Below are 21,926 nucleotides of genomic sequence, written 5' to 3'. Positions count from 1 at the left end.
ATTTCGCATGCTAGCAAGGTGATTTTGAAAATCCTCCAAGGTAGGCTGCAGCAGTATGTGGATCGGGAGCTTCCGGACGTGCAAGCTGGGTTTCGCAAGGGCAGAGGAACTAGAGACCAAATTGCTAACCTTCGCTGGATCATGGAAAAAGCAAGAGAGTTCCAGAAACCCATCTACTTCTGCTTTGATGATTATGCGAAAGCGTTTGACTGCGTAGATCACAGCAGATTGTGGCAAGCTCTCCAAGAGATGGGAGTTCCAATTCACCTCATCTGTCTCCTCAGGAACCTGTATGAAGGGCAAGAGGCCACAGTCAGAACTGGGCATGGTCTTACTGATTGGTTTCCGATCTAGAAAGGAGTGAGGCAAGGCTGCATACTGTCACCCTGCCTATTTAACCTATATGCAGAGTGCATCATGAGGAAGGCCGGCCTGGACGAGTCTTCAGCTGGAGTGAAGATTGCTGGGAAACGTATCAACAACCTTAGATATGCGAATGATACCACTTTAATGGCAGAAAGTGAAGTGGAACTCAAGAGACGTCTGATGCGCATACAAGAAGAGAGTGAGAAGTTTGGGCTTAAACTGAACATTAAAGAGACAAAGATCATGGCGTCTTGCCCTATCTAGTCCTGGAGCATCCAAGGACAAGAAGTGGAAGCTGTGACAGATGTTCTCTTCTTGGGCTCCAAGATTACCTCGGAAGGAGATTGCAGCCATGAAATTAGGAGACGCCTGCTTCTGGGAAAGCCATGGCTAGCCTTGACCGCCTAGTAAAGAGCAGAGACATTAGTCTGCCAACCAAGATCCGTATAACTCGTGCTTTGGTCTTTCCAGTTGTTATGTATAGATGGGAGAGTTGGACTGTGAAGAATTCTGACGCTGAAGAATTGCCGCTTTTGAATTGTGGTGCTGGCGGAGACTCTTCTTGAGAGTTCCTTGGACTGCCAGAAGATCAAATCAGTCGATATTGTCGGCCATAAACCCTGACTGTGAAAAAGGCTGACAGCCGAAGAATTGACGCGTTTGAATTGTGGTGCTGGCGAAGACTCTTGAGAGTTCCTTGGACTGCCAGAAGATCAAATCAGTCGATATTGTCGACCATAAACCCTGACTGCTCATTGGAGGGTCAAATTCTAAAGTTAAAGCTCAGCTACTTTGGTCATCTGATGAGAAGAGAGGAGTTGCTGGAGAAAGATTTGATGTTGGGAAAGGTTGAGGGTCACCGGAGAAGGGGTAGGCAGCGAACGGGATGGTTAGATGGCATCCTCGAGGAGCTGCAGGTGAAGTTATGTGATTTTAGGAAAATAGTGAGAGACCGGAAAGCGTGGCGTGACATGGTCCACCTGGTTGACCGTATGGATATGATCGATAGTAGAGTACCGTTTCCGAAAAGCTGCTTGATCCTTTGCTCCTTGAAGAGACACTCGGTTATAAGAGACACTTGAAAATGGTTTGGTTGGTTTTCCTATGTCTCATGTTAGCAAAATTGCATACAAGAGACACTCGGTTACTAAGGACAACTTTTTCAGGTCCCTGGAGTAAATTCTTCACTTTTTAGAAGAGACACAACCCAGGTGTGCTGATGCAATGCAACTGAAGCGTACCAACTCGTACATGATGTACTTCAGATTCCCTTAGCTAAATTCTGTTCCATATCAGCATCCTTTCTGTTGTATATGTCAGGAACTGAGGAGTGCTTCCCCTTGATTGGAAAGTCAAAACGACCCCACTGGAATCGCATTACTGTCACCTTCGAAGCAAATCAAAATGCATGAATGACATCCAGCATATATAACTCTTCGCTGTTAAAATTTGATCACAAGATGAAAGCTCAGAATCCCGATGCCTTTCTCTTTGTGGGCAATGCTTTTTGCAGCACCAAAGTTCTCGTGCTCAAAGCCACCAAAGTTATTTTTCCCTCTAAACTCCACACCCTACTTTCAACCAATAGACAAAAGCATTATGCGCTCTGTCAAGTTGCTGTACAAAACATGATTGGTAGAACGCCTGTTGCTCGACGGGCAGCAAGACTATACAATAGTAATTGATGCGAAGTTTGCTGTTCAGGTGATTTCAGGTGTCTGGAATTTTTTCCCTCCAAACTCCACACCCTACTTTCAACCAATAGACAAGGCTTCCCCCGTTCTTAACAGCATGCTTAATTTTCTCCATATTATACTTCGTTATATCGGCCACCTTGCGCTTATTGATTAGCTTTGATATCTGCCAATTCTATCTGGTCTGTTGGATTGGAAGCTTTCATACTCTGGCGTTTCTTAATCAAATCTTTCGTCTCCTTAGACAGCTTACCGATATCCTAACTATCCTACCGCCTACTTCTACAGTGCACTCAGTAATGATATCTCTGAAATTATTGTTTATTGCTTCTAGGGTAATGTCGCCGTCCTCGGTTAGGGCTGAATATCTATTTTGTAGCGAGATCCTGAACTCTTCTGCCTTCCCCCTCACCGCTAATTCATTGATGTACTTCTTCTTACTAACCTGTTCCGTTCCTTCTTCAGATTTAGACTAATTCGGGACCTCACCATCCTGTGGTCACTGCATCCGCACTTTCCCGACTACCTCTACATCTTGTATAATGGCAGGGGTTGAACACAGTATGAAGTCGATTCATTTTTAGTCTCCCTGTTAGGACTTTTCCATGTCCATTTCCGGTTCTTCCGTTTGCTGAAGAAGGTATCCATGATTCTTAGGTTATATTGCTCTGCAGACTCAACTAGTAACTCCCCCTGCTATTCCTAGAACCAATGCCATAGTCACCTACTGCCTGGTCTAACTGCTTTTTTTCCTACCTTGGCATTGAAGTCGCCCATTAGTACAGTATACTGCGTTTTTACTTTCCGCAACTGCGTGGTCATCATTACTACATATAAGTGCATAGGCCTGTACAACCTTCAGTTTATACCGCTTATAAAGCTTAATTACGATGCCTGCCACCCTCTCATTAATACTATAGAATTCATCTATATTACTCGCTATATACTTATTGACAAGGAATCCTACTCCTAATTCTCGCCTCTCCGGTAAGCCTCGATAACACAGTACATGCCCATCCTTCAGTACAGTATATGCCTCATTCGGCTTCCTAATCTCTATGACATCCCATTTCATGCCCTCTAGTTCCTCTAAAAGGACTGCTAAACTAGCTTCACTAGCTAGGGTTCTAGCGTTAAACGTTGCCAGGGTCAGTTTCCAATGGCGGCATTTCCAACGGAGCCAGAAGTTCTTAGCACCCCCTGCTGCGTCACAGGTCTGACCGCCGTTGTGTTTAGTTGTTCCGCAGCCGCTGGTGGCTGAGGGCCGGGGTTTTATAGGACTAATCATGGGAGGTTGCGGCCAATTACTGCACCAGGGTGGCCAACTCCTGTTCTGGTGAGGGAATGCGTTGCCGGAGGTGTTCACTGGCATCAGGTCGCACCCCAGACCTTTTTATGCAATTCCATCAACACACATATTTTTTTTATCCGGTGGAGAATTGCGCGGCACCGGTCTTCTTGCATGCATTGCAAGTAGTGTTCATTTTGTTGTCGCTTGAATAGGATGTAGTTGCAAAGTATTCCAAATGTTGTGCTGTGTATTCCAAAGTGAGGTGGTTGCTTCACTTGAAATGTGATTTCTTCTGTGTGCTCACTCCGGTGGTCAATGTTGCCGTCCGCGTTATTTTACAACGCTGACTGGATTTTGCCATATGTTTTTTCAACAAGGTACTGTGAGGCTGTGTGGGATGGTTTTCTCAGCAAAGCACATTTTTGCTGCTCTTTATGTGAGTACTGTCTAGGGGAGACACAGGTCTTAGAACGGTAAAAAGTGGTAAAAAATTAATTTTGTGAAAAACTCATTTTCGGAACATTTATCCTTTCGAGCACCTGCACTCAGATTATTAATGCTGAATTCGGTTGGGAAATGCGATAAAATCTGTTTTCAAAACATTACGGACACCACGAAAGGCCCCCGAAAAAAGGAAATTTGTTCGAAATTGCTGCGTGCATTGTAGCTGGCCGATCGCTGCCATCTTAGGCTTGTTTTGAAGCTGTTTTCTTTGTACGTAATTTGCGCTATCTCGAAATGGCGTTGCTCAAGCAGAGTAGCTGCAAGTTGGTTTCTTGAAGGCCGTTTATGGTCTCTAATTGGCTCTCATGCGCTGTTCCGCATCTCCCATTGGCTGGCGTGATCGGCGTGTAATTTTTTTCTTCTGTTTTGCATTCGCCACCGTGGCTGCCCCTTCGTGCGTGTCTGCGTTTGCGCTCTTGTTTCTTGCGATCGAGATACCGGGAAACAGTATGTTATAACCGTGCATACAACAAGCCTTTGGAAGCCATTAAAAAATGGTTCTGGAACAAAAACTAGTAGGTGCCAGCCACAGGCGTGCCGTCAGGACCTGGCCTGCAATACAGAGGGTACCAGACTTGTTATCCATGCAAGGTCAGCATCAACCATGCTGCCCGATGACGACACCGTGGATTCCAATTATATATTGTCACGTATTGGTGACAAGGCCGTACACACCAAAAGAAGACACAGGCGTGATGGTACTGAAATTAACTCTTTATTAGGCTGACTTGCGCCCGCAAAAGAACTAAGCAACTCAACGGCGGCGGCGATAGCAACAAACGTGCTCGTCTATCGTCTAACTAAGAATGCCTGTCGCACATATCAACGCTCAATTTAAAGGCTGCTCCGAACCATCTAGATAATGTTGCAAACTGTTACTAGCTCAACCTGGAACATTGTAGAACCGTACGCGACTGGTCGGAATCTTCGAGACAGATCTCAGCGCTTCTTGTGCGACAAAGAAGCTGATAAAGGTGTGTCTCGCGACATCGAGCATTAACAAATACAGAATTGATACGCGTGCCAGAATCACAGTGATAAGGCCGCATGCCGGCGGCTGTTAAAAAAACAACAAATACAACTACAAATACAAACAACAACAAATACAAATACAAGGTTTCGCGGCATTACTCCCCCCTTAAAAGCACATCGCCTCGATGTTCCAAAATAAAGCAACTTAAACATAAACACTACAAAGTTTAAACACCACAGATTCTTTAACACGTGTAATATGGCTTCAGTCGTACAACATGTAGGATCTCTGGGGGTGGGCATCGTCGTTGTGATGCTGACGTACCGTCAGGAATGACTTCATAGTCTATTGGTCCGACACGGCGAATGATTTTGTACGGCCCAAAGTATCGACGCAACAACGTTTCACTTAGTCCGCGACGGCGAATTGGTGTCCAAACCCACGCTTAGTCTCCTGGATTGTACTCTGCGGGGCATCGTCATAAGTTGTATTGTCGGCTGTCGGTGCGCTGTTGGTCTTTAATATTCAGCCGTGCGAGTCGTCGGGCTTCCTCTGCACACTGCAGGTAGGCGGCGACATCAAGGTTGTCCTCGTTGGTTACGTGCGGCAGCATTGCGTCAAGCATCGTCGTGGGCTCCTTGCTGTACACAAGCTTGAAAGGGGTCGCTCTGGTCATCTCCTGGATTGCCGTGTTATATGCAAAGATCACATACGGCAGGATAGCGTCCTAGTTCTTGTGTTCGGCGTCCACGTACATGGCGATCATGTCTGCGATTGTTTTGTTGAGGCGCACCATAAGTGTTGGTCTGGGGATGGTAGGCAGTTGTCTTCCGGTGACTTGTCTGGCTGTACGTCAGGATGGCTTGAGTGAGCTCTGCCGTAAATGCTGTTCCCCTGTCCGTGATGAGAACTTCTGGGGCGACGTGTCGTAGGAGGATTTCGTCGACGAAAAACTTGGCAAACTCCACAGCGGAACCATTAGGCAGGGCTTTGGCTTCGGCTAACGGGTCATGTAATCAGTAGCCACGATAATCTACTTTTTTCCCGTCGATGAAGTTGGGAAGCATCCTTCCTCCATGTTGGGAAGGGTCTGAGGAGGTCCATTTCTATTTGTTGAAAAGGCTTAGTTGGGGGTGGTATCAGGTTCAGTAGACCAGCAGGTTTCGTTGGAGGTGTCTTGCGTCGCTAGCATTCACGGCACAATTTGACGTAATGGGTGACATCGGCAGCCAATCATGGCCAATAATACTTCTCCCGGATTCGATGCAATGTGCGTCCAAGTCCGAGATGTCCTGCCGTTGGCTCATCGTGACACGCTTGTAGAATTTCGTCTCTGAGGTTTATTGGCACAACAAGGTGTGCGGTCCTGCGGTGCATCAACGGGGGCTGGTGACAAACAGTTGGCATCGGAGTGCTTGTGGCTGGACTTGTAGACGCCTGTGATGTAGAATTCTTGAAGACGCAGGCTCCATCGCGCAAGGCGACCTGAGGGATCTTTTAAGTTTGCGAGCCAGCAGAGAGCATGGTGATCGCTCACAACCGAAGGATCTTTTAAGTTGGCGAGCCAGCAGAGCGCATGGTGATTGCTCACAACCCTGAATGGTCGTCCGTACAAATATGGGCGAAATTTTGATGTGGCCCAAATGATGGCAAGACATTCTTTCTCCGTCGTCGATTAATTGGGTTCAGCTTTCGGCAGGGAATGAGTAGCGTAGGCGATAACTTTCTCCTGTCCGGTGTTCTTTTGAACGAGAACAGTGCCTAGGCCCAAACTGCTTGCGTCAGTGTGAATTTTGGTCACGGCGTTTTCATCAAAATGGCCCAGGACAGGAGGAGACTGTAGGTGGTGCTTAAGTTTGATGAAGGCTTTTTGCGGCGCTTCCCATCAAAAAGCTATGCTATTTTTTGTAAGCTGCGTCAACAGCTCGGCAATGTGCGAAAAGTTCCTGACAAATGGTCGATAATAAGTGCACAGCCCAAGGAACCTGCGAACGGCTTTCTTGTCGGCGGGCGGTGGAAAGTGCGCGATCGCAGCCGTTTTCTCCGGGTCAGGGCGAACACCATCCTTGCTAACGTTATGTTCCGGGAACCGCAGTTCATCATAGGCAGAGTGGCATTTCTCTGCTTTTAAAGTTAGCCTTAATGACTTGATAGCTTCTAGCACTGTCCGAAGCCTTTTTAGGTGGTCTTCAAAGCTAGAGGAGAAGACGACATCATCCAAGTATACCAGACAAATCTGCCACTTCAAGCCCGCCAGCACAGTGTCGATTACTCATTGAAACATCGCTGGTGCCGAGCACAGGCCAAATGACATCACCTTGAACTCGAAAATGCTGTTCGGTGTGATGATTGTGGTCTTCTCGCAATCTCTTTCGTCGACCTCAGTTTGCCAATATCCACTCTTCAGGTCCATCGATGAGAAGTACCTTGCATTGCAGAACCGGTTGAGAATGTTGTCGATGCGAGTAGAGGGTAAATGTCTTTCTTTGTTGTGTTGTTTAGGCGGCGATGATCAACGCAGTAGCGAAGTGTCCTGTCTTTCTTCTTCACCAGAACGACTGGTGCCACCCAGGGGCTCATTGATGGCTGGATAACGTCGTCACGGAGCATTTCATCGACTTGCTCGCGGATGCCTTGACATTCTCGCGGCGATACGTAGTAGGGGCTTTGGCGCAGAGGTCGGGCATGTTCGTCCGTTGTAATGTGGTGCTTGGCCATTGGTATTTGTCGTAACTTCGATGACTACGAGAAGCACTCACTATAGCTTCGAAGAAGACTGCGATGGTCTTTTCTGCTGTGGGTTAATGCCGGGTTGATGTCAAATGTGGGCTAACGAAACTGATTTCATGCATCTTCCAGGGGTTGGCCATGGAGGGCGAATGCATCTCGGAGGTCCGCTAATTCGTCGAGAAAAGCGGTCGTCGTGCCCTTGTTGAGATGCCGGTAATACACCTGCCAGCCGCAGCGCCATCCATGAGCTGTCATTTCCAATAATTTGTGGTGACTTCATAACACTGGTGAAATCTTGTAGCCTCTGTAACACTACCAACTCAGGCCTGCCCTTCGAGATGGAACTAGAGCTCTCCAGTACCCTTGAATCCCGAGTCTGATGCACATAATACGACTTCATGCTAATGATTATGCGTGAGGCAAGTAGCAGATTGCATGTACATAAATGAGGCTTTAGCATTCTCTACTTATTCTTTTATGTGCTGCCCAAGCCTCACGTAATACTCCAAATCTTGGGGCCTTTAAGGTAGTAAAGGGAAGTGTTCTAATCCCAAGATGTATGTGCAGAGTTAAAGGTTGAGCAAGGCAAGAAATAATTCAGACTTTGTAGTCAATGCGAGCAGAATGACAGGACCGATTAGAGATTAGTTTCTTGTACTTGCAGCTGTTGTGGAAGGAAGGAAGTGATGGTAAACATAGGATTTGTTCAGTCTCATGGTAGAGAGGCTGGCAAGAGTTGATTGTTCGAGGGAATTTGTTAGCTTGGATACTATACAGGAAAGGCATATTCAAGTTGGATGTGGACAAAAGCTTTGTGAACACGTAATTTTAGTGATATGGGGACAGAAGAAAATTTTGTCGCAGGTATCCATGTAATGGATAAGTGTTATTATTGTGTAGTGAAAAGGGATGGCCATGTTAGGTCTGATGCAGTGTGTGCTGCAATTAAATGGTAAGATTGCATCATAGGCAGAGCATAACTATTTTTCACATGCAGAGGCTGACTGGCCAGCCAGAGGTCCTCCAGTGGTTCATAGATGCAGCCAACCATGTCCTGGGCGGCTTCATGCTCTGCGCTGGAAAAGTGAGCCCCCATACTGGTATTGTTTTGCAAAGGTTTTTTTGTGCTGCATTTCAAAGCTGGTCAGAGGCTGGGAATTATTTGAAATGTAAAGCATTCAAATTGTTTGGCACCTCGTTATCACACTTGATGTTGGCAGGACCCCAAGGGCTATCAAACGGATGTTAAAATCGCCTAGACTGTACTTTAATTGCCTTGGGTGGACTAGGCAAAAATGTGGGCCATTCCTTGGCATCGAAGAGGTGTGTCTGAGACGTGCTTGGTGCCAAACCGTAGGTTTTCACGAGAGCGAGCTGATACAAACACCGAGAAGGGCCAGCACATGGAGCTTTCAAGTGAACATTTAGCCAACATTTCATTTATTTATCTACAAGGTGGGATACTGCATCATGGGTTGGCAGCGAGAGGATAGGAATGTGCAAACATTTGATCTGGTTGGAGGGTTGATTGTAGACTGAGGCTGGAGGGGTTCGTGGTACAGGACCCCAAGGATGCCCTGCACGCCTACCAGGAGCTAGTGGCCTACATGCTGGACAACAGCCACCACGACCAGGTCGCCTTGGAGCTGCGCCACAAAGGGGTGAGCAGGACACTTTCTCTGGCCACATGGGTTCATTGCGGAAAAAATGGTCTTTGTCAATAAAAATATTGTTTACGGCACTGGACTACTGTGGCCAAGGAGGCAGCATCAAATTCCAGCTGTAGCGGCTGCTTTTCGATGGAGGCGAAAAACACCCATGGGCTGTGCGATGTCAGTGCATATTACATAACTGCTGGTGGTCGAAATTTCCAGAGCCCTGCACTACGGCATCTCTTATAGCCTGAGTCACTTTGGGACGTTAAACCCCATAAACCAAATCAAGCAGCTTTGTCTTATTTGTTGGTTGTTGCCTTCGTGTGAAGGGCGTAGCAAATGCTAAAGAAGATGGCAGAAATTTCCCCTGGTCGAACCCGGATATATCGAACTCGAAGGGGATCGCGAAATAGTTCGATATATCGATAATTCGATATACAGAAATCGGCTTGTGACGACACTTACGATGCAAAAAAACGATACCGTATTTGTCGCGTAATCAACCCACTCGCATAATGAACCCAACCTCCACTTTCGCACCCCAGAATTTGAAAAAAAAAAAATGCATTTGGTGGCCCGTCCCTTTGTTTTGATCGTCACATCAACAGCTCATTTATTGGTAGCGCGCCAAGATGCTATGCAGCAATGTAACGGCGTGTTTATCTTTTGACTATACTTTTGACTATACTTTTGATAGATCTTGCGGTGGCAGGGAGCGAACTTGGCAGAGTGCCCGTGATGGCTTGATTACAGTATCATTTTTCACAATCGTACGTGGTGTCTCAAGCCGATTTCCGTATATCGAATTATCGATATATAGAACTATTTCGCGATCCCCATCGAGTTCGATATATCCGGGTTCGACTGTATACCCACTGTTGGGCAAAAGCCTGAAGTGACATTGCCCGCCTTACCCTTACGCATACATCCCATTTTTGGACGTCAACTGGACTGTACCCCCTGCTGGACAAAGGTCTGCAGTGACACTGCTGGCCTTGTCCCTTAGTCCATACATCTGATTTTTCATCATTATCAGCTGGACTATACCCACTGAACGGTGTAGGCCTGCAGTGCATTTCCTTTCTTGTTCCTTAACGCTCACATCCTTTTTTTTTATCATCAGCCAGACTATACCCACTACTGGGCAAAGGCTTGCAGTGGAATTGCCCGGCTTGTCACTTAGTGCATACATATGATTTTTGATCATCTTCAGCCGGACTATACCCACTGCAGGGCGAAGTCCTGACTTTGCATGTCTTGGTCCTTAGTGCATAACTCTGATTTTTCATCATTATCAGCTGGACTATACCTACTGCAGGGTGAAGGCCTGTAGTGTCATTGCCTGCCTTGTCCCTTAGGACATACATCTGATTTTGATCATCATTATAAGCCAGACTATACCCACTGTAGGGCAAAGGCTTGCTATGACATTACCCGCCCTGTCCCTTAGCACATAGGTCTGATTTTTGGTCATCAGTGACATTCCCACCTTCTCCCTTGGTGGATACATCTGGTTTTTGATCATCATCGACGCGACTATCCCCCTGCAGGAGAAAGGCCTGCAGTGACATTGCCTTCCTTGTCCCTTAGCGCTTGCATCTCATTTTTTATCGTCTGCCATACAATACCCACTGCAGGGTAAAGACCTGCAGTGACATTTCTTGCCTTGTCCCTTAGTGTTTACATCTTTGTTTCAACCATCATCATCAGCCAGACCATACCCACTGCAACGCGAAGGTTTGTTGTTCTTCACCTCCGTCCACGCCTGTAGCGCTGTGTTTTTACATCATGTCACCATACCAACTCGCCCAGATGTCTGTTACAGCATACATCCAATTTATTCGCATCATTGGCCAGACTGTACCAACTGCAGGGCGAAAAAGCCTGCACTGAAATTGCTCGCTTTGTCCCTTAGCGAATACAGCTAACCCGGATATATCGAACTCGAAGGGGATCGCGAAATAGTTCGATATATCGATAATTTGATATACAGAAATTGGCTTGGGACAGCACTTACGATGCAAAAAAACGATGCCGTATTTGTCGCGTAATCAACTCACTCGTATAATGAACCCACCCTCCGCTTTGCACTCGAGAACTTGGAAAAAAAAAATGCGTTAAGGCCAGCTCGCTCACATGCAAGCGACTGAGCGATCGCAGCGACGAGCGGCAGCGACAGAGCGAAAAATTTCAAACTTGTTGGAACTGCGTCCCTCTCGCCGCTCGAGCCACCGAGGCAGCTCAAAACAAGGTTTCTGTATCGCTGCGGCAGAAATCGCGAGCGTTTTCGCTTGCATGTCGATGGCGCGTGTCACTCCGTTTCTGTCGTCTCATCCACAGCTCATTGGCAGCGTGCCAAGATGATGCGCAGCGATAACGTCGGGGCGCGTTTATCTTTTGATAGCTCCTGCGGTGGCGGGGAGCGAACTTGGCAGAGTGCCCGTGAAGGCTTGATTGCACAAGCCTGGTTCGATTTATCACGCCTCATGATCGCAGCAGCTGACGCATGCTTTCATTGATTCATACATGCAAGGATAAACGACTCCCGAGAAAAAAAAAAAAGAAACACCTGCCGCTTTTTAACGTCCGAACAGCACAACGATAAGAAAGGATGACTCGCAAAAAAAAAGAAAAAATGGAGCGAGAGCTGTCGCTTTTTAACGTCCGCAGGCGCCATAGCCACGTCAGCCGCCGCGCGCAGAGGGTTCGCAACAAATGCTGCAGAAAACATCCGATGCCTGTCTGAAAACGGGCTGAGCTGGCTTGGCGCATGCGTAGCACGTGCTGAAGGAGAGAGGTAGCTCGGCAAAAGGATGGGCACACCCACGCACATGGCTTGCAAACTTCATGTGTTGGCGCGCGGGAAACGATAATTGCAGATGCGCGCCTTTGGGGAATGGCGGCGCTGCTAAGACCAGCCGTCGCCGAACTGTCCCCTCTCATTCCTTCCGCGCGTGGCTTGAAAACGTCATGCGGCAAACGGCCAAGGGTGATGCGATCGTCTTTGGGGAAGGCACATTTTCCAGTGCGTGGTGTGGAGTTCGATATATCGAACGACCAGTGAAATTAAGTTCGTTATATGACGCGGCTTTCCTATACTTTTACATGGGATTTTCAAGGGGATATTTCGTGAGTTCGATATAACCAAAATTCGATATATCCGGGTTCGACTGTATTATCATAATCTCTACTTTAACAATGAACATGGACTCCCAGGAAGGTTTGTGATGACCTATCAATAAATCAGCAATGTATGCTGCTGGGCGAGTTGGTAGAGCATAACGGAAAACAGTGCTAGCAGACAAGAAAAAGGAGGACACACAACTGCGCTGACAACTTTTATTCCGAAAGCAGCCGAACCGCGCCTTATGCACAGCCAGAAGGAGGAGGAATTGATGCGCATGCGCCCATCTCAGGCCTGTCGAAAGCCATGACCATAATTTCTTGCTCACAATGCTGATGCCAACGATGTGCATTTAACACTGTCAAGTTTTATGATTAGTACAGTGAAACCTCCAATTTAACCAACCAAAAATACTTCGTTATAGCTGTAATCCATAATATAAAATTTTGCAAAATATATATGCAAAAGAAGCAAAATTCAGTCAAGGAAGACATGGCGACCTGGACTGCACTTACTTGGTCTACGTTTGTTTGTTTATGAGCAAAACTGCATGATCGCAGGCTGTATTTTTTTGCATATTGAATGTGTTGTGTATCATCCCTGTTCTACTGTTTCTAAGCACTCAACGAGAGAAAATCTGTTGCCTTCAATAGCACTGCAGCAACGACAAGGCAAATCCAATGCAATGAGCGCTTCTTGTGCTGTCGGGGTGCCCTCGGCATCTATAGCAGTTGCCGAAAGCAGTTGGCAATCATTTCGCCTTTCACATTATCCCATTGCTCCCAGCAGGCTGATCTTCAAGTGCTGCTTCATGAGAAGAGCATTGATCAGCCTTTTCTTATAGTTTTTCCAAGAAAACAGCGCGAACAAACGGTGACGAAAGGAAGAAAACACAGGAACAAGCGCTCACTCTCAACTAAAGTTTAATCACAAGAAACACGCTTATATAAGGAAACAGATAACAATAAAACGCCAAAATCAAAATGCATGTGCTACTATGTGATATCCAGATATGCAACCTCATAATCAGGCAGGAGCAGGGATGGTTTGCTGACACACAATCTTGCTTTCTTTTCCATATTATACGCCTCTATGATTTCCCTGGTCAACTGGTCGGGGTGTTTGTACAAAATGTCAGTAAAATGCAAGGACGGAAAACAGGATTGACACTCTCGGCTATAATCAACTAGATTAGTGGAGCAATTAGATTCTAATGATTTGAGATGTTCTCAGAGTCGTGTTTTTATACATCGTCCCGTTCGCCCAATGTATATCTGACCACAGGACAGGGGAATTTTATAAACTACCCCTGTGTTTCCTGTTTACTTATACAGTCGAACCCGGATATATCGAACCCAGGATATATCGAATTTCGGCTATATCGAACTCACGTAATATCCTCTTGAAAATCCCATGTAAAAGTATAGGAAAGCCGCATCATATATCTAACTCAATTTCACCGGTCGTTCGATATATCGAACTCCGCACCACGCACTGGAAAGTGTGCCTTTCCCAAAGACGATCGCATCACCCTCGGCCATTTGCCGCTTGACGTTTTAAGCCACACGTGGAAGGAATGAGAGGGGACAGTTCGGCTAGGGCAGTGCCGCGCCCATTCCCCAAAGACGCGCGCATCGGCGGTTATCGTTTCCCGTGCGCCAGAACGTGACATTTGCAAGCCATGTGCGTGAACCAGAGAGAACCGGTGGGATTGAGTGCGGAAAAACGCGACAGAGCGAAGCGCAAGGGTGTGCCCATTCTTTTGCCAAGCTATCTCTCTCCTTTCTCTTTCCCGGCCTTCGTTCGCAGTAGCACGGGCTACGCATGCGCCAAGCCAGCTCAGCCCATTTTCAGACAGAACGTCGGACGCTTTCCCCAGCGTGTTGCGAACCCTCTGCGCGCAGCGGCTGACGTGGCTATGGTGCCTGTGGAACACAAGCGGCAGATCTACTTTTTTTTTTTTTTGTTTTTTTTTCCCGAGAGTCGTCTATTTTTATCGTTGTGCTGTACGCGCGGCGTAGCGTAAGATATGGTGTTACGAAGCGGCTTTTTTTTTTTTTTTTTTTTCGGGAGTCGTTCATTCTTGCATGTATGAATTAATGAAAGCACGCGATCAGCTGCGATCATGACACCAGCTTTTAGCATTTTTCGCTTCAAACAGCATTTGCAGCTACTGTATCACGCTCTCCAATATTTTGTGGCAGTGGACTACACCCGCCCCAAGCACGGCGTGATAAATCTAACCAGGCTTGTGCAATCAAGCCATCACAGGCAGTCTGCCAAGTTCGCTCCCCGCCGCCGCAGGAGCTATAAAAAGATAAACACGCCGCGACGTTATCGCTGCGCAACATCTTGGCACGCTGCCAAGAAATGAGCTGTGGATGAGACGACCGAAACGGAGTGTGACATGCAAGCGAAAACGCTGGCGATTTCTGCCGCGGCAACGCAGAAACCTTGTTTCGAGCTGCCGCAGTGGGTCGAACGGCAGAGCGACGCAGTTCCAACAAGTTGAAAATTTTTTGCTCTGTCGCTGCGGCTCGTCGGTGAGATCGCTTAATCGCTTGCATGTGAGCGAGCTGGCCTTAACGCTTTTTTTTTTTTCGTCCAAATTCGCGAGTGCAAAAGTGAAGGGTGGGTTCACGATGCGAGTGAGTTGATTACACGACAAATGCGGTATCGTTTTTTCGCATCGTAAGTGCTGTCCCAAGCCGATTTCTGTATATCAAATTATCGATATATCGAACTATTTCGCGATCCCCTTCGAGTTCGATATATTCGGGTTCAACTGTATAAGCGTGTTTCCTGTGATTAAACTTTAGTTGAGAGTCAGCACTTGTTCCTGTGTTTTCTTCCTTTTGTCCCCGTTTGTTCGCGCTGCTTTTTTGGAAAATGTATCACCAACTCGCTCGCTTAGCTATCCTGTTTTCTTATAGATTGCTTTGAAAGCTTTGGGGATGCAGCTTGGCCGTTGTGTTGTCAACATTGCAGTTATTCACTAGGAAGCACACCCTCATGCAGTCCCATTGCGAAAAGAGTCATCCAATATTTCCTATTGAACATAGCATCCCTTCATGCAACTCTGCTTTAAATTTCCCGATTATGAAAGGGTGCGTCAGTACCATCCATGTTTAGTGCAAGCAAAACAGTGATGCACGCCTTGGCTCGCCGCCATGGCACAGCTCTCCACATGTGTCAAGGGTCTGCCGCATCTGGCAAAATAGTTCTGTTTCATACGGATTAAAAATGTCCTTCGACTCATGTATGACACTTTCTTACCGTTGTCTCCCCCCCTTTATGTAATGTCCCTGATAGGGATCTTTAAGGGAATAATAAATGATGATGAGGAGGATTCGTGGCCACTCCTCTTCCCGCCAAGTTTTTATGCTTTCGCACTTAGCTGTCTCACTGTTGCCCAAGATTGATCTCTTGTCAGTTAACGAGCCTTAAACCTTTGCACCCATCCGGAGCTGACGACAAGGTTTTCAATAACGAGATTAAGGGCAATCTTTCACTTTTGGTTGTAGCATTTGTCCCGTCACTGGGATGTTCCGAGCTCTAACATACCGAAATCATTTGTACAGTGCCTTCATTTTGCGGAAAGCAGGGGGCCAAAGATGCTGTGCACATGTTCGCTTGCTTTGTTTTGCCATTGTCTTGTTAACCGCCTTGTTCTTTTAGGATAGTGCTCAAGGTTGGGATGCTAGATAAGTTGGTAAGAGCACACTTCCATACTTGCCAGGTCTACCGAATTATCTGGGAGACTCCCGAATCTTGATGCTTTTGTACGATTGTACTACCAAAACAGAAATCTCCTGGAAACGCTCCCACGTTTGGCCAAAGCCTTTTTCTAGTCTGGCCACGTAGCTCCAAGGCTATCTACCGCTAAAAAGCATAGTCGGCCAAGCGCAGTAGTTAAAACTGCCAGAACTACTTTCACCGCTGTTTGAGACTGTAGCGCCGTCACTGCTTAGGGCAGTTCAGGCGTGGCGCTAAGGTCGGGTTTTGTCTAAAGTTCCAGTGGCTTAATTTCTGCCTATATTGTTTCTACACTAACACCAGTTTTTGCTTAGGCAACTTCCGTGTTTATTTGTGTTCTTTGTTACCTTCGGCAGCTCAGTTGCATGGTCTAGTGCAGTTTCGAAGAGGCGTGCATTGTGTGTTGTTTAGTGCCGCGTTAACCTAGTCTTCAGCCATGGCGCTAAGCAAAGAGCACAAAAATATCTTCAGGTCTTCCTAAGGCAGTATACTGCTGAGTTTGGATGTATTGTGAACGTCTCGGAAAGGCAAGCATCATGCGTTTTGCACAGTTTGCAATTGTGACATCAGCATCTCGCACAGCAGCAGAACGGACTTGGCCACGCACATTTTGTCGAAGAAGCACTCAAGCAACCTTCAGTGCCAAGACAAGCAACAGCATCTCCAAGATTTCTTCGATCCACAAGGCAACAGCGATGTCATCCGTGCGGAGTGCTTGTTTACCGATTTCTTGTTGGAGCATAACGTCCCGCTGAGCGCCTCTGAGCATGTGAGACCTCTGTTGCGCAAAATGTTCCCAAAGTCTGACGTTGCGAAGCGCTACGCATGTTCTAGAACCAAGACGGCAGCTATTGTTGATGAAATGGTGCGTCACGTGCAAGAGAGCACGGTGAGTGCCCTGAAAAAGAGTGTGTTTTCAGTTGCCGTTGATGGCAATAACGACAGCCAAGCGCAGCTGTACCCGATCGTGGTTACGTATTTTGTTGAAGAATTGGGCGTGATCGATAGCTAACTTCTTGTGCAGAGCACCCTAGAGGGCCAGTCAACTGGGCGCAATATCGCCAGATTGCTGATAGATACTCTGAATTCCTTTGTCTAACTGCATAGCTTTTGGCTCTGACAACGCCAACGTCATGCTGGGAAAGAAAAATGGCGTAGCGGCAGCGCTGACTGAAGCCCATGAAAACGTTATTACAATTGGCTGTCAGTGCCATTTAATCAACATTGCAGCAGAAAAACCGGCGTGTTGTCTCCCAGGGAAGGTGGACGAAGTCTTCGTAAATATTTTTTTTTTATTTGGAAAAAAGTGCAAAAAGAAAAGCTGCCCTTAAGCATTCCCAAGAAATGCATAAAGGTTGAGTACCGAAAAATTCTGAACCACGCGCCAACCTGATGGCTGTCGCTTGGGAAATGCCTGGAAAGGTTAATGAATCAGTGAGGACCTCTGTTGAGTTTTTTCTTTCATGAGGTGAGAAAAGAAGCCGCAAGTGCACAATTTCTGTCATACTACCAAATTCCAAAAACTCCAGTGGTGTCGGTGCAAAGTACAGAGCTGGACCACATGCCGTGCAAATTGAAGAGAAAGAAGGCAGCAGGGATGACGCACTCGCAAGGACACTTCTCACACAGCCACGCCACTATGGGCTAGTCCTAGCACTGGAGCTAAAAAAGTAAAAAGCAACAAATGGTCATGCTGCTGCTTCAGAGGGGTGCTGTCGGCTGTTGCAAGGAGCGGATGATTTGTTGACCTCTACTTTCATGCCTCATGTGACAACGTAGGTGCCCTCAAGGTAGTCCTGCAACGCTTGCTGCAGCACACAACACTTGTGTAGTATAACGAAGGCTGCCACAAAAGAGGGGCTACACGAAGGTCGTTATATTCGTTTTATGCCAAACGGCATTCACTGTAGGAAGTTAAAAATACATGTGTTTGACAATATTCTGGAAGAGTTCGTTATAGCCGGTAATTCGTTATGTGCATGTTCGTTATATCGAGGTTCCAATGTTTTTGAACTCGTAAGCGTGGAAATTGTGATGCACTTGCTCTTTTTTCTTTTTTTGCTGACTAGCATTTTTAATAACCCAAAAGTAGCTCCTCGTAAGCTGATGGAAAAATACAGCGCAGAGAAGGACGAGGACAAAATGAAGACACATAGGACACACGAGCGCTGACTTGCAACAGTTTATTTCGAGCCTCAGAGCCTTATTATACAGATGAAACCCCCAACATCATACATGCGCAGTAGGCGATACATTCATATCTTGTCTTAAGTATATCAACTCCTTACGAGTAAGAGCGATAGAAGGCTTGGCTACGCAAGACTCACCCAACCGATCTATCATTTCAGCTTCTATAATCTCACGAGTCAGTTGACATCGGTTTTTTGCGATAACATGGCATTGTTGGTAGTCAGGATGGCACACGGACATTTCATCTGGGTCGTGTTGGTTTACATTTTCGTCATTACAGTTTAGTTTACATTTCCTGCAGTGTACATCCAAAAACCCTCCTCGCTTTTCAGAGACATTGTTACAATGTTCCCGGAGGCGGTCGTTCAAGCACCTACCGCTTTGCCCTACATAGCTTTTCCCACATTTCAAAGGGATGCTGTAGACCACTGAACACGAACATTCTACAAACTTTGTACGGTGGTTCTTCTTGCAATTAGGTTTTCTTGAACCACCGGGCCTTGTCAATCTGCACAACTTCTGCAGCTTATCGGGGGCAGAAAAGACAACTTTCACATTCCCCCGTTCACCGATCTTTTTCAGGCGATGAGACAGGCCATGAATGTACGGGATCACAGCAATCCGCTTGTTAGTAGGCGGCAGTGATTTACTAGTTTCTTTTGAGCACAAGCGCTTAAGTAGGGTTTCGGCGACACTGATAATGACATGTGTGGGGTATCCCGCAGCTCGGAGACGAAGGATCTGTTCATTGAAGCTGGCAGCCATAAGTTCAGGACAAGACTTACACAGGGAATTTCTTAAGCACAGTCCCGCAATCCCCCTCTTTACAAGTTTGGAATGTGCAGACCCAAATGGGAGCAGTGGCTTATTGGAGCGAGGTTCATACTTCCAGTAAATCTGTTCGTTACGGAATAAAAGCCTGATATCCAGAAATCTAATGCTGTCGTCAGAAGGCATCTCATGTGTTAATTCTAGAGGCGAAAAACCTGCGCGTAAAAAGGTTAATGTGTTAGCAGCTAGTTCTTCAAATGAGTCCGAACTGCAGTCAAGGAAAATTAAGAAATCGTCAACATATCTAAGAATCTTTGCTATGTTAAAATTTGGTAGACGGCTACAAAGGGCTCTGTCAAGATCAGCTAAAAATAAATCACTAAGAACTTTGGCTATACAGGAACCAATGCAAATTCCTTCCTTCTGCAGATAAGGTTGCCCCTCCCATTGGATAAAAGTTGACCGGAGATAGAAACTGAGGAGTTCCAAGAAGCCACTGCTGGACATCCCGGTCTCATTCATAAAAGCTACATTTCCAAATGTGTCGATGCAGTCCTGGACACAAGAGAGCAAACTTGACTGAGGCAACACGCCCAGACTACTACGGTATTGATCCTCGTAAGCTTTTCTAGAATTTAATTGTGCCTCAAAAATGTTTTCAACATGTCTAAGGCTCATTTCTTACATCTTGTTTTAAGAACTAGTTGTGGCATAAATTCTTACAAAAATGTGCAGGTCATATCATCAGCCGGACCACATGTTGCCACCTTCCTAACTTCTGTGAATTTCTTCCATCCTATCCAGCACGGTTTCCTTAAAGGTTGCTCATGTGAAACTCGGCTTGCTCTCTTTCTGCATAATTTACACTCATACTTAGACCGCAATATTCCATGTGATGCTTTGTTCATAGATTATGAAAAGGCATTCGATGAAGTTTCTCATGGTCAATTGGTCGAATAATTCACAAACTATTGCATCTGAATCTCCATCCATTGATCGTTGATTGGATCCGTGCCTTCTTAATTGACCGTCATCAGTTCATTCATGCTCATCATACCAAAATAGGGGTAACATTAAGAGATAGGAAGCGTGCAGAGTGGGTCAGAGAAATAATTCAAGTTACCGACATTCTAGTGGAAATTAAGAAGAAGAAACGGGCATGGGCAGGACATGTAGGGTGAAGAGAGGATAACCGATGGTCGCTTAGGGTAACAAACTGGATTCCAAGTGAAGGAAAGCGTAGCAGGGGGCGGCAGAAAGTTAGGTGGGCGGATGAGATTAAGAAGTTCGCAGGGGTCAAGTGGATGCAGCTAGCACAGAACCGGGTTAAGTGGAGAAATATGGGAGAGGCCTTCGCCCTGCAGTGGGTATAATCAGGCTGATGATGATGATGATGTATTCATGAGTCTTACGTTATTGCACTCTGCAAACTCAACTAATTATCTAAGCCTGCTGTTCATAGAACCAATTCCATAGTCACCCAATGCCTGATTTCCAGCCGGCTTTTTGACTACCATTGCATGGAAGACACCCATCAGTACAGTATACTGTGTTTTTACTTTCCCCATTGCCGATTCTACATATTCGTAGAGGCTTTTGACTGCCTTTCATCATGGCTACATGTAGGTGTGTAGGCCTGTATACATCCTTCGGTTTATACTGCTTGCTTGATTACGAGGCTTGCCGCTCTCTGAGTAATGCTATAGAATACCCATTCGTCACTGTTTCAGGCTTATTTCTTCCATCTTGTTTCAAGCAATTAATTCTTACTGTTCTGCCAAAAGTCTGTGGGTCACAGTGAAGGTTAATGTAGATGTTAGCTACAATGCAGCTTCACTGCTGAAATCACCCCTCAAAACTGAATTACCTTCAGGAAAAGAGATTTAGCCTTTTGGAACAGTGACAAGAGTGTGGCATGTTATTTGTTGTGTAGGAGATGTTGGAAATACTCAACTCTGAATGGGAGTTGAGCATTTAGCATTTAGTATTGCTTAGGAATACTGTTTTATAGACTGGTTTGTATTTCCTTGGCAGGCCTCAGCTTATGCATACAGGCCCCTTTCCACATGGGGGTTTTTCGCTCTGTTCTTGTTGCTCGCTTCACCAATTGAAATCTGTATCTGTTAGGTTATTTTGCACAAAACAAGGAGAAGCTCATTCAAAATTACATGGCATGAAGAAGCCATAAGGAAAGCCTGTAACAAAAGATGCCTTGTGTCACATTGCAGGTTGTCTGCCCGACAGTGTATGACGTGGTGATCGACTATGTCCTTCTGGATGCCTTTGATGATCTGAGCAGCCCACCGCAGCCAGTTGTGGCCGTCATCCAGAACCGTTGGCTCACTGCAGGTTTCAAGGAAACGGTGGGTGGCACTGTGAGTGGGGTGGTAACAATACTCTGCGGTTTCTTCCAATGGACAGCTCCGTTCACCCTTCCCCATCAGTACAACCACAATACAGTAGCCTGTCCTAGTTGTTCCTCTCGTTTGAAGAGGGTTGCTGTGTTAGAAGGGGCACTGTGACATTTTTCTCAATGCTAGTTTTTCTGGTTTAAAGGATCTAATTTTAATTTTGAAAGGAGGCCATTTCGTAGGGAGTTGCAAAACTGAGCATGCAGAGAGGTTATCACAAAATTGAAAATGCCAGGATTAGCTTCTCGCCCAGTGCTAAGACTGGGCACTACCAATCACAAGCAGACCTTGAAATTGCTGGTTGGAAGCCTTTTCATGTGTTTGTCATGTCCACTCCTTTTCTCCATCTGTGACCATTGTGGTATGAAACAATTAAGCGGTAACCGCATGAGGCGACAACCCCTAGCGATCCGTCGCGCGATGCCGCTGCTAACGCCTGTCGTTGTCGCTAGTGCATACCG

General features: G+C 46.3%; 1 protein-coding gene across 3 annotated transcripts in view; it reads left to right on the top strand.

The window, feature by feature from the left end:
* Nucleotides 1-21,926, top strand: part of Miga (mitoguardin) — a 272,249-nt gene that overhangs the window by 150,238 nt on the left and 100,085 nt on the right. For all 3 annotated transcript variants that reach the window (XM_084607736.1, XM_084607734.1, XM_084607735.1), the window contains 3 exons: nt 8,556-8,642; nt 9,121-9,219; nt 21,283-21,417. In XM_084607736.1, the coding sequence (XP_084463862.1) occupies nt 8,556-8,642; nt 9,121-9,219; nt 21,283-21,417 (321 nt within the window). The remainder of the gene's footprint in view (nt 1-8,555; nt 8,643-9,120; nt 9,220-21,282; nt 21,418-21,926) is intronic.

The sequence above is a fragment of the Amblyomma maculatum genome, chromosome 6 (assembly GCF_055883805.1).
Source record: "Amblyomma maculatum isolate TAMU_Amacu chromosome 6, ASM5588380v1, whole genome shotgun sequence".
Lineage (NCBI taxonomy): Eukaryota > Metazoa > Arthropoda > Arachnida > Ixodida > Ixodidae > Amblyomma > Amblyomma maculatum.
The sequence above is the reverse complement of the archived record's forward strand: the minus strand, read 5'-3'. Positions and strand labels throughout refer to the sequence as shown.